The sequence below is a fragment of the Microcaecilia unicolor genome, chromosome 1 (genome assembly GCF_901765095.1).
Source record: "Microcaecilia unicolor chromosome 1, aMicUni1.1, whole genome shotgun sequence".
Classification (NCBI taxonomy): domain Eukaryota; kingdom Metazoa; phylum Chordata; class Amphibia; order Gymnophiona; family Siphonopidae; genus Microcaecilia; species Microcaecilia unicolor.
The window spans coordinates 616,571,360-616,583,529 of NC_044031.1; the positions used below are offsets into that span (position 1 = coordinate 616,571,360).

Genomic DNA, 12,170 nt, shown 5'->3' on the forward strand with positions numbered 1-12,170 from the left:
CTTGGGTAGGGACCAAGTAATGGCCAATCTACAACCAGCTCGATGTAGCTTTCCATTGACTTTCAGCTTATTGGGTAAATTAAGGTGAGGGAGGGGAAGATGAACGTGAACAAACATGGTCCCCAAGGCTGCAGGATCACAACCTTCATGAGAGGTTAAACTACTGGGTTAGACACTTACTTCCAAAGTGCGTAACCAGTTGACAGAAATATATGACCTAGAAGCACAGAGGGCGGTACCTCTGAAGTATTATCATGCACAGATTAAAGAAGCACAGGCACCAATGTTATATGCTAAATTGGCACAGGAATGGGCATTAGAACTGGGGCTTCGAGCAGGGGAAATAAACATACAATCTTGCCTCCAAACATGTTATAAAGAATTTGGGAGCACAGATATTAGAGAAACTCAGTATAAATTCTTGATGAGATTATATGTTTCCCCACATAGAGCCTATAAGGCAACCATGCGGCAGAATGATGATTGTCCGGGATGCACGGGGCAGAAAGCACACCTAGGACATATGTTTTGGCATTGCCCAGCTGTATTAGCTTTTTGGTCCTTATTATGTACACAGGTGTCAAAGATGTGGGGGGTTATGTGGAATTGACAACCTGGCCTACTGTTTGAGAAATATGTAATCAGGGGCAGAAAGAAAATAGGCCTCAAAGCTTTTCTACGAAGAGCAGTGATTATGGGGAAGAAATCTATACTTAAATTGTGGCTTAAGGAAGAAGGACCCTCGATCCACTTGTGGCGGGCTTATATGCTCTCCTTATGCGCTATGGAGCGAAAGGAGGTACCGGATTTATCATCCCCGAGGGGAGACAAGTTCTTCCAGTGTTGGCAGCCATTCCTGGACACCCTAACACCACTGGCACGGAGTAGAATACTTAATGGATAGGCACAAATGTATTAGCAGAGTACTACCTGGGAGGAAGGAAGGGAGGAAGGGAGGGTGGGTGGGGGGTGGGGAAGGGTTAGGGGAGAGGGGAGGGAGCGGGACTAGTGCAAGGGAAGGGGGGAGAAACAATAAAAGGTGTGACATAGTGAGACAGAATTACATGATAGATGTACAAACGATGTTTATGAAGTTGTTGAATGTTTTGAAATGAGATTGGAATCGTACAATTGTTGTTGTCACCAATAAAAGTTTATTTCAAAAAAAAAAAAAAACTACTGGGTTAGGAATCTTGTATTCTAGTTTGCTGTTGACCAATATTTCTCATACTTGTCTGATGAAACTATTAATGAGCTGTCAAAGTACTGGCTGGGGATGTTGCAGGTGCAGTGTTCACAACCTCATGATGGGAGGGAATATTTAATCTGTTTCATAATGATACTTAGTCACCAGATATGGAGAAAGCTGGCCATTATACCCAGCCAATGATTGTTGATGTGATGGCTGGGGTAAGGGTGAAGTTATAAAACAGAAATTCAATTGATGGGAGCCCAAAGAAGCAGGAAGAAAGTGATGGGCTTAAAGGTGAAAATCAGAGCATTTCTGCTTAAAAGAACAATTTGTTTCAGTTTGAGACCAGGCTCAGTTTTAAACCTAGCCAGCTACCTCCAGTGCCTAAATCCAAGCCAGCAGAATCTAAAGAATGGTCACAAGGTGGAAGCTTTCTTCTTTGAATGAGGACATCTTTTCTCTAGGAAAATTCTATTTCCCTTTAATGAAAGGGACAAAAGTGCAGGTCAGAACTGCTGGCATCGCTAGATTGGAGAGACTCTCTGGACCAATCAGGGGCGGCCCAAAGAAATCTGCCACTCCTTCCCGGTCAAAAGGTGGTAGCGGCAGCAATTCCCATAGCTGCCCTGCCGTAATGCCACTGGCATCTTTGCTCTACTGCGTTCCAACCTCTGAGGAAACGGGAAGTTACATCAAGAGGCAGGCTGCACTAGGGAGAAAAGGCTGGTGCTGGCAGCAATGCAGCCTATGGGAATCGCTGCCACTGCTGCCTTTTGGAAAAGAAAAAAAGGGTAAATGTGGGGAAGAGGGTTGAGGAGGGAAGGGGATAATACCACTCCCTGGAGAATGCCACCTGAGGACCTCGCCTCAGTTTGCCTAATGGTAGGGCTGCCACTGGGACCAATACTTGCATTTAGAAAAAGTGAAGTGAATGTCGCTAGGTTCCTAAATCCCTCAATGTCCACTCCATATGCTTAACCAGCCATAATTTAAAACTCCCATGTCATTGGCTAAGGAAGCAAATGGTTTAGGGCTCTGGTATCTGTCCAGTGACAGCTTTAAGAACAGCCAGCTCCAGAGTCCTCAAACCTGATGCTTTGTTCTGTTCAAGCCAGGCCTAGTTTGTTTTCTATGACTAGTCTTGCTAATGATTAATGTTCTTTTCACCACAGATCATGTCTGACATAATCCCCCAGCGTCATTTGGGGCTAATGTCATCTGTTGCACTTTCAGTGTGCAAGACCAACAGCCCTAACCATTCCATAGCAAGCAACATGTGAGTATAGATTTCTGCTCATCTAATCACTTCAGCATTACATAGCAATATTAGGGATGGGACGCCAGAAATTTTCATTTGTTTCCAATGTTGTCTAGGAAAATCTTCCATCTTGTTTAATGCCCCCACCCATTTTTGTCATCACAGAAGATGACACACACAGAAAAGTTTCTGAAACCCCTCCCCCTAGCCTATCTCAATCCCTGGTTGGTCCATTGGGGGCAGCAGTGATGCCTACTCCCTCCTGTCCATGGTCACAACCACCATATTAGATGCAGTAGTGGCCATGGACAGGAAAGAGTGGGCATCATTCCTGCCCCTATCCCAGAAGACTCCCACTGGACTACTAGGGATTCAGGTAGTCCCGGGATAAGGGCAGTTGCCATTGCAAAATGAAACCCTGCCTAGTTTTGTTTGTAGTGACAGGAACTGCCAACCCTAAGCAATATAGCATATCGATGGGAGATTTTCCTATCTAATTTATTAAGTTTCATTTGCTATTAAAAAAAAACATACCTCTGAAATCAGAACATATGATGCAGAGGTTATTTAGAACAGTGCTTCTCAACCCAGTCTTCAGGATACACCTAGCCAGTAGAGTTTTCAGGATATCCACAATGAATATACATGAGAGAGATTTGCATATCAAGAAGGCAGTAACTGTGTCTCTCGTGCATATTCGTTGTGGATATTCTGAAAATGGGTGTATCCCAAGGACTGGGTTGAGAAGCTCTGCTTTAGAACATCACAGTATTCTGAGGAGGAAGAGAAAGCAATCAGATGTTCTTTGTGCGCGCCTCTTTCAGAATACAGTTTTTATATGGGGTTTTTTCACTAGTACAGCAAGTTCCTTCCTTTGCACATGCAGCTAGTTCCCAAAACAAACAGCTATCAGCTAATGATTGAGACATAAATCTAAGACCTGCAGATGCATCCGATTCTTTACAATGACCTCTCCCCTATTTTGTAGGGTTGCATACTGTGTGTTTAAACTTTTGAGTCCTGTCATGGTCATATAGTTCCTGGTGTTCTAGTAGTGCTTGGCTGGGTTCTATATTTCATTTTTATTTTTCAGTCAGACCTCTATAGTGGTACAAGGATGCCCCAATTGGAAATATATTTTAAAATCAAGTTTTGATTTTGTCATGGTAGGGTTCTTCTCTCCCCCCCCCCCCCCCTCCCCAAGCAATGTGTCTCTGATAAAGCTGCCAATGATTTTAAGAAGTACAGCAAGATCATATCCATCATGGATACTCATAATCAAGTGCTTGCAGTACTTGGGGCCTAACTACGAAACCCTCTCAATGTAATTTGTGTTCACAGATGTCGGGGTCATCTTGGTTAAGAGAACCAGCACAAACAGAGTTTTTTGGCACCTCTTACATCCAATCCATCAATGTTGGCATTAGGGGAATTGGTCTCCTTGAGTTCAGGAGCTGTGATACTGGGGATGCAACACCATCAATTTACTTTCAATTTCAAGCATCACTAGATGCCACAGGGATCGAATATCCTCTAACTCCTGACCAAAGAATTGGAAAAATTTGTCCTCAACTTCATCATCGCATGTGTGTGATACCAAACTAGGCAGAGGCCAAGGTATATCAATATTGCATTTCATTGGCGCACAGTGTCGAGAGCATTGAGGTGTCCTGGTGTCCTCAAAGCACTCCCACCGTGCGGACTGCTTATTCTGTTTGGTACTGGAGGGATTATGACAGCCTCTAGGGACCCAAAACTTAGCTCCAAATCACTGAAGAGGACGTGGCCACTCCTGTACTCCCTACATCTTTTGGCACTGATAGCCAGTAGCCAAGAATTTTGAGCAGGGGGGTGCACCTCGTGCTGCATCTCCCTCCCTTCTCCTTCCCCTGTACCTTAAAATCACCTCCAGTCTTTGCCTGGACAGAGCCAGCTGCCCTCATAGACTGCTTGCGGTCTGCACCAAGGCTTTCTACTTGTCCCACTCCTGATGTAACTTCCTGTTTTCTGAAGGGGCAGGATGGTTCAGAGAGAGAGAGAGCCCCTGTGCAGGCCACAGACAGCTGATGAGTGCCGCTTCTGCTGGTGCTGCCCAGGCGAAGATGAAGTGATTTTTAAGGCATTTGGAGGGAAGGGAATTGCGAGAGCTTTGCAGGGCTGGGAAGGGAAAGATGCAGCTTGAGGGAGAAGGGGAGGGACTGATGGGATATGTACAGAACACACACACCTTGAGTGGAATGACAGTCTTTGAGGAGCAGCTTATGAGCAAATTCAATGAGTGGCTGGTGCAATACTTTACTCAACATGGTGCGGTTTGATTATCATCAGTATCAGTGCATCAGAAGATCCAGCTGATCCTTGAGACCCACACACTGCCTACAAAGATATACACCAACTCTGACATTGCAGACATTAACCTCAAACCCCTTCAAGGCCTCAATCTGAAGGAGGAAGCTTCACCAAGCCATCATAGATTTGTTATGTCCGCTATCATTCAAGACGAAGAACAGAGAGCCAGGCTTCTGGAGCTTCTTAGAGACAGTGATCCTGGAATTCTGACTATGAACCAGACAAAGTCCTGAAAAGGAGGGTTCAATTGGTTTACCATCTAATCCATCTTCACTACATGAAAGGAAAAAGTTCCCTACCTGAGGAACTTTATCAAGGAAATGGCTGAAGTTGTTGTTCCAGTTACAGACAGAGGAAGAACCCAGGGCAGAAACATTGAACACACACCAATTTCTCAATCCACCCAAGGAATATGTGACAGGTTCTGTTCAGTCATCAGAGACATGCGGATGAGAATACAGAGTTGAGAAGACTCTCCCAGATTTGAGAAGCAACAGCTTCCTCAGTATTCCAAGGTGGTCAAATCTGCTAGCAAAAGGTCAAAGCACTCCAAGTCGCACTCTTCAGTGCCCCTGAGGAGAGAGGCTAAGACAGTGTAGTCTTTTGGGGGAGTTTTTTTGTTTTTTTAAACCTCCGGGCTTACATCCTACATAGCTTCTTATCAGATCTTCATGGGCATGTGCAGCAGAGTCTCGATTATCTGACGTAAATGAGATTGACAGGTTGTTGGATAATACGGAATAAGGGGTAAAATTGTGATGCCCGGAAAGTGAAAGAGAAACCCGAGTGCATCTCAACGACCGTGCAGTAATGTCACCAGGATATGCTGGATAATCCAGAACATCGGGTGCACAAGACTCTACTGTACTTGTGAAACATTGTGCAGAAGATGGAGGAATTCAGACACTCTTCCTCAGAAGGCCACACAGCTCTGTTTACTAGTGAGAAAATGGAAGGAATGCGTTTAAACGGCATCAAGAACTTCTGGTGCCCAGAGACAACTGTAGTGCTGGGCCTCCGACTTGAAGTATGATGTGCAGGAAGGGTTTGCAGATAGGGAGGCTGCATGTCTCATAAAAGAACATGCTGATAACCCTTAAATCCCTCTCCAGACCCACTTCCAACCCAGTCTTTCCCTTCCAGAAGGTACCAGACTGAAGGGCAAAAAGGAGATCCTTTTACTCTCATTAGCATAGGTATCCTCCTTCTTCTCACTCTTTCCAAACATAGGAGATCATGTTGTCGACCAAGACATCAGATGATCCCGAAGTCCCAGCAGGCTTGCAGCCAAAACCAAGGACAGGGTTTTGACTGCTTCTATGAGAACATAGCTACTGTAGTATTTCAATATTCATGTCTAACAACCTTCCAGTAGGAAGGAAGCTCAGGGTATTTGCAAACTCCTGATACCTTATGACTTCTGACAGGATGATTTGCTCGGCTAGGATACCATCTTCACCTATTCATTGATCCACCAAGAGTCCTCTTCTCTCTTGGAACAGGTTTGACAGCACTGGCCTCTATCAGGGGAAAGAGGGAAGGGAGTTTAAGTATTTCCTAGGCATAAAGGGTGCTTAAGAACCAGGGTAAATCGAAACTTTATAGGCCTGCGATAGATGTAAACACACAGAGCAGCAGTAGATCCAGTCTGCCCTTTTAAAGGCGCAGAGGCTCATGAACTAGCAGATATTGCTATATCGTGGGCCTGCCAACCCCTGAACCTTTAAGAAGACACTCTGGACACAATGCACAAAACCTATCGGGCCAGCAATGTGTGTGTTTGACCAATTCTAGCCGGTTTAGTGAGCACGGAGTTCAGCAAGACATGCACAAAGGGGTTCTGCGGGCTGTTTTCCTGTCACAGTAGCAGCCAATGGGAATCGTATGCAAAGTTATTTTAATGAGAATTATTATTCAAATGTGCATTCAGACTGATGCACATCTGGTTCCCGAGCGATGCACAGAAAGGGTCACCCTTTCAGAGGAAATTTTTACAGGTAATCGGGAACTGTCATTTCATGACAGCGGCTTCTAAGCAGTGTAGTCAACAGTGAGCGAGTCATCTGAGAGGGCCGGGGACGGAAGCAGTTCTTGCGGGATCCCCCTAGGAATGGAAACTTCCTGCGGGGTTCCCGTGAAAGTGTAAGCTGCACCTGTGCCAGCCTCTCATCTACCGAGTACCAAGTTCATTGAGTGCTATCTCCTCCTTGCTTTAACAGCACAAATGCGGAAAGTCTTCCATTAAGGAGGTGGTAGAGATACAAATGATTACAACATTCAAAAAGGTGTGGGATGAACACAGAGGATCTCTAATTAGACAATGGAAGTTGTAAAAAAACTAACCTTAAATGGCTGCATGTGTGTAGATGTCGCGTGATGCTTAGATGGCGACTCTGGCTGTGATGAACTAGGGCCGATACCGGGCAGACTTGTATGGTCTATGTCTCATATACGGCAATCTGGTTTAGGATGGGCTGGAAAGGGTTTAGACAAATAGATTGGAGTGGGCTTCGACAGCAACTCCAGCAGTTAGAACATAAGGATAGGGCCAGATAGACTTCTATGGTCTATGTCCCAGAAAGACCATAATAAAGAATATAATATCACACTCTTTGATTTAATCATGAATTAATAATGAGCGTGACTATTGGGCAGACTGGATAGGACCGTTCAGGTCTTTATTTGCCGTCACTTACTTTGGTTACTATTAATCCTCTTTGCTCCCGGACTGATGTGCAGACCTACTACTACTACTACTACTTAACATTTCTAGAGCGCTACTAGGGTTACGCAGCGCTGTACAATTTAACAAAGAGAGACAGTCCCTGCTCAAAGAGCTTACAATCTAATAGACAAGTGAACGGTCGGTCCGATAGGGGCAGTCAAATTGGGGCAGTTTGGATTCACTGAACGGTAAGGGTTAGGTGCCGAACGCAGCATTGAAGAGGTGGGCTTTAAGCAAAGACTTGAAGACGGGCAGGGAGGGGGCTTGGCGTAAGGGTTCAGGAAGGTTGTTCCAAGCATAGGGTGAGGCGAGGCAGAATGAGCGGAGCCTGGAGTTGGCGGTGGTGGAGAAGGGTACTGAGAGGAGGGATTTATCCTGTGAACGGAGGTTACGGGCGGGAACGTAAGGGGAGATGAGGGTAGAGAGGTAGTGAGGGGCAGCAGACTGAGTGCATTTGTAGGTAAGAAGGAGAAGCTTGAATTGAATGCGGTATCTGATCGGAAGCCAGTGAAGTGACCTGAGGAGAGGGGTGATATGAGTATATCGGTTCTGACACAGGCATGAGCACCGGATGTCACCTGACCTACTGGCACGTACATGTGGCAACCTCTCAGCACACAGTGCCAGTGAATCAGACAAGTCTTGCGTGTACGCACCAGTGTGTTCCACGTTCCAACTTCTGTTCCTTCTTGCCTGCAGTGCTGTGGCTGAAATCCAGAAACAGAGAGCTGACCGGAATTTTCTTTTATGTACCACTGAATTCTTGCGGAAATGGGTGGGGACAGAGGAGGGTCACTGCTGGACATGGTGGATGGAGGGCAGGGGAAAGGAGGGTCACTGGGTATGGGTGTATGCAGGGCAGGGGAGAGGAGAGGAGGGCCTCTAGTGGACATGGGTGGATGGAGGGCAGAGGAAAGGAGGGTCACTGGGTATGGGTGTATGCAGGGCAGGGGAGAGGAGGGTTGCTGGGTATGGGTGCATGCAGGGCAGGAGGAGAGAAGGGTCGCTGGACATGGGTGGATGGAGGGCAGGGGAAAGGACTGGAGAGAGAAGAAATGCTGGACATGGATGGAGGGGAGGGAAGAGTGAGGAATGAGATGAGGGAAAAGGAAGAGAGGAGAAAAACTGCACATGGATGAAGAAAATAGGCAGAAGCTGAGGACCAGAAATGAAGAAGAAAGGAAAGAAATAAATGGAAAGGAAGCCCTGGAAATGGAGTTAAGAGGACAGATAGCAGCAGAATTGGATACTGGGCCAGCATGATCAGAAAAACAGTCACCAGACAACAAAGGTAGAAAAAAATCATTTTATTTTCATTATAGTGTTTGGAATATGTTCACTTTGAGAATCAGGTGCTCAACGTTAAAAGTTTATATTTATTTATTATTTATGGCATTTTACCGCACATTAAACATGAATTAGATTGGCATCTGGGATCATTTCATTTTTTTTCCTGGAGTAATGCATTGCCACCCCCCCCCCCCAAGGCTCTCTCCCCGGCTATAGCCAGCTCTGTAATTTGGGGGGGGGGGGGTGCAGAGGGGGTCCGGGGGGGGGGGCGCAGAGGGGGACCGGGGAGAGAGCCTGTTAAACATTTACCAGCACACCACTGAATATATTGTACTAAATGAAAAATTAGATATAATAGGCATCTCTGAGACCTGGTGGAAGAAGGATAACCAGTGGGACACTGTCATACTGGGGTACAAATTATATCGTAGTGATACGGTGGATCGAATTGGTGGAGGGGTAGCATTGTATATTAAGGAGAGCCTTGAATCAAATAGATTGAAAATTCTGCAGGAAACAAAACACTTATTGGAATCACTGTGGATTGAAATTCCATGTGTAAAGGGGAAAAGGATAGTGATAGGAGTGTACTACCGTCCGCCTGGCCAGGATGAACAGACGGATGCAGAAATGTTAAAGGAGATATGGAGAAAAGGAGGCTGAGGGGAGATATGATAGAGGTCTATAAAATAATGTGAAGTTGAACGGGTAGATGTGAAGCGTCAGTTCACGCTTTCCAAAAATACTAGGACTAGGGGGCATGCGATGAAGCTACAATGTAGTAAATTTAAAACGAATCGGAGAAAATTTTTCTTCACTCAATGTGTAATTAAACTCTGGGAATTCATTGCCAGAGAATGTGGTAAAGGCAGTTAGCTCAGCGGAGTTTTAAAAAAGTTTGGACGGCTTCCTAAAGGAAAAGTCCATAGACCATTATTAAATGGACTTGGGGTAAATCCACTATTTCTGGGATAAGCAGTATAAAATGTTTTGTACTTTTTTGGGATCTTGCCAAGTATTTGTGACCTGGATTGGCCACTGTTGAAAACGGGATACTGGGCTTGATGGACCTTTGGTCTTTCCCAGTATGGCAATACTTATGTACTTATGTAAAATATAATAAAACCAATGGACTGCATTAGTGGCTTATAGCCCATTTATTTATGTTTCAACAAATGATATCTGCATGAAACCAAATATTTATTTTTTGTTTTGACTTATAAAACCACTTATCCCTGAAACGTGCTCAAAACAGAATAATCCATTTGAGTATGTAAAATGTTAACTTCTACAAAAGAGATGAAAATGAAGATGTGATTCCATGTGCCCCAAAGAATACAATTTTACTTCCATTTAATTTCAATATATTCCATCTTAATAACACCAGGCTTCCCACGGCAGATTATAACAGTTAAAATTAACCCATCAGGAAACAGGATATTCTTACTTAAAATTTGGCAGTATAAGACTGTATATTGTATAGAACAGTGTAGAAAAATGAGCACAAAATAGAGAATTTTACTGCTGTTTTGACCAACTGCAATAATTTTTAAAGCTGTTTTAGTGATATTCAACTTTATTTCATGATATTTATATCTAGGCATAGGAAGCTTTCAAATCTGTCAACTAAAATTAAAATCCCGTAACCTCCACTTTTTAAGGCACTGCCTATCCAACCGAAACAGCTTTACACTTTTTACAGATGGACCACGCATAGGAAGTCCATTATTTCTAAATAAGCTTTTGCTATTGTTTTCAATAGCATCTGTGTTTTGGGTGAACTAAAATGGTGGTAAGCTCCACCTACTGGCTTCAGCCCCATAATAGGCTAGATAGGCTCATGCCATCTCCTGTTCTCAATCTACCCTCCTTGGCTCACACCTGTCATACGTTGACAAATGCTATGTAACTTGTGCTACTCCTGTTGTTTTATAAAATTGCAGAAAAATGATCCTTGTAGTTTATGGTGTATCTTTAGATCCTAACATAAGAATGTTCACAGTCTACATGGGATTTGCAAAAACATTCTTACTTTTCCAATAATGTGAACATAGTGGTCTTTGTTTCCTATCTTCAGGTCTGTCTCTTTGTCATCACCACGACAACTGTGCCTTGCCACTACCAAGGCAGGATATCCCTGCAGAAATAGAGCAGTCACTGGGCAGGACTTCTGTCACATCCACTCCACAGGGCAAGCATCCTATATCTCCAGCTCTGGTGGAACAGTAGGGTTTGCTGCCTCCGCTCTAGCAGACAATGTCCAACCAGCGCAGACTTTAGTGGACCCCTAAATCCACAGCCAGCCTGAAGATAAGTTCCAGCTTAATGGGTTGGGGGATCTATTTGGTCTTAATCACATTTTAAAACATCCTAAACCTTTAAGAACTTTTGGGAGATATGATGGTGGTACTTCATTAGAAACACTATGCCCTAGATTTTAAAATGATGGTAGAAGGATCCAGACAATGGCAGTGGAAACACTATGCCCTAGATTTTAAAATGATGGTAGAAGGATCCAGACAATGGCAGTGGAAACACGGTGCTGCCCATCTAGTGTTAATCAATGGAAAGTCTTTTTTGCTTTGTGAGAGAGATCTTAACTTTTATTTAAAGATGACTTAAATTGTATGCCAATTTTAACTTCTTCAATTGATAATAAAACATTTGCTAAGAACCAAGTAAGGTTTTTAAAAATGCAGTTTTCTAAGAACCAAGTGGTGGTGGTGGTGGTGGTGGTTTTTTTTATGCACTTTTCATTTATTAATGTGGGCCTGAAAATGTGTGGTATTAAGGGAAGCTCTGATATGGAGGAAACACCCTCATATTTCCCTTCCTTTGATGGGCAACAATACCACCCTATGGTCTTCAGGTCCTATCACTATAAAATTATTTATTTTGATCACAGTCCAGGATTAAACTACGAGGTGAAATAGCAGGTGATAGGACAGGGTTTTATAGGCCTCATTTGGGAGTATGATGGGAAAGGCCTGGAACCGGAAAAGCAATCTAGACAATATGTTCATTTTAATGCTCGCAATCCGGCCCAGCCACAAATGTTGATTCACCAGCTCTCCCATGTCTCGTTATACCACATTGAACAACAGTATATAATTTTCTTGATTTTTGCTCCTGAATATTGCACTGTCCTTTGCCAATTGAAATGGGAAATGTTCCTTTTAATTCCTTGGTCCTTATCCAAAGGGCTTCAGATTTACCCATATTTATTGTGAAACCAGGCACCTGCCTATACTCCCTTATTCTTGGATAAGTACCACTAGAGACAACGAAGATTGAGCTATGGTGAGCATATATCACTTTTTGAGGATGATTGTTTTATGTTTTAATGTGTTCATTTG

At 43.9% G+C, this 12,170-nt stretch overlaps 1 protein-coding gene across 6 annotated transcripts in view; it reads left to right on the forward strand.

Moving 5' to 3' along the window:
* The window catches only part of LOC115460475 (protein brambleberry-like), a 70,129-nt gene extending 58,646 nt beyond the window's left edge, over positions 1-11,483 (forward strand). For all 6 annotated transcript variants that reach the window (XM_030190239.1, XM_030190235.1, XM_030190236.1 and 3 more), the window contains exons 12-13: positions 2,365-2,468; positions 10,892-11,483. In XM_030190239.1, the coding sequence (XP_030046099.1) occupies positions 2,365-2,468; positions 10,892-11,105 (318 nt within the window). In that variant the 3' untranslated portion in view covers positions 11,106-11,483. The remainder of the gene's footprint in view (positions 1-2,364; positions 2,469-10,891) is intronic.
* Positions 11,484-12,170: the final 687 nt, after the last annotated feature.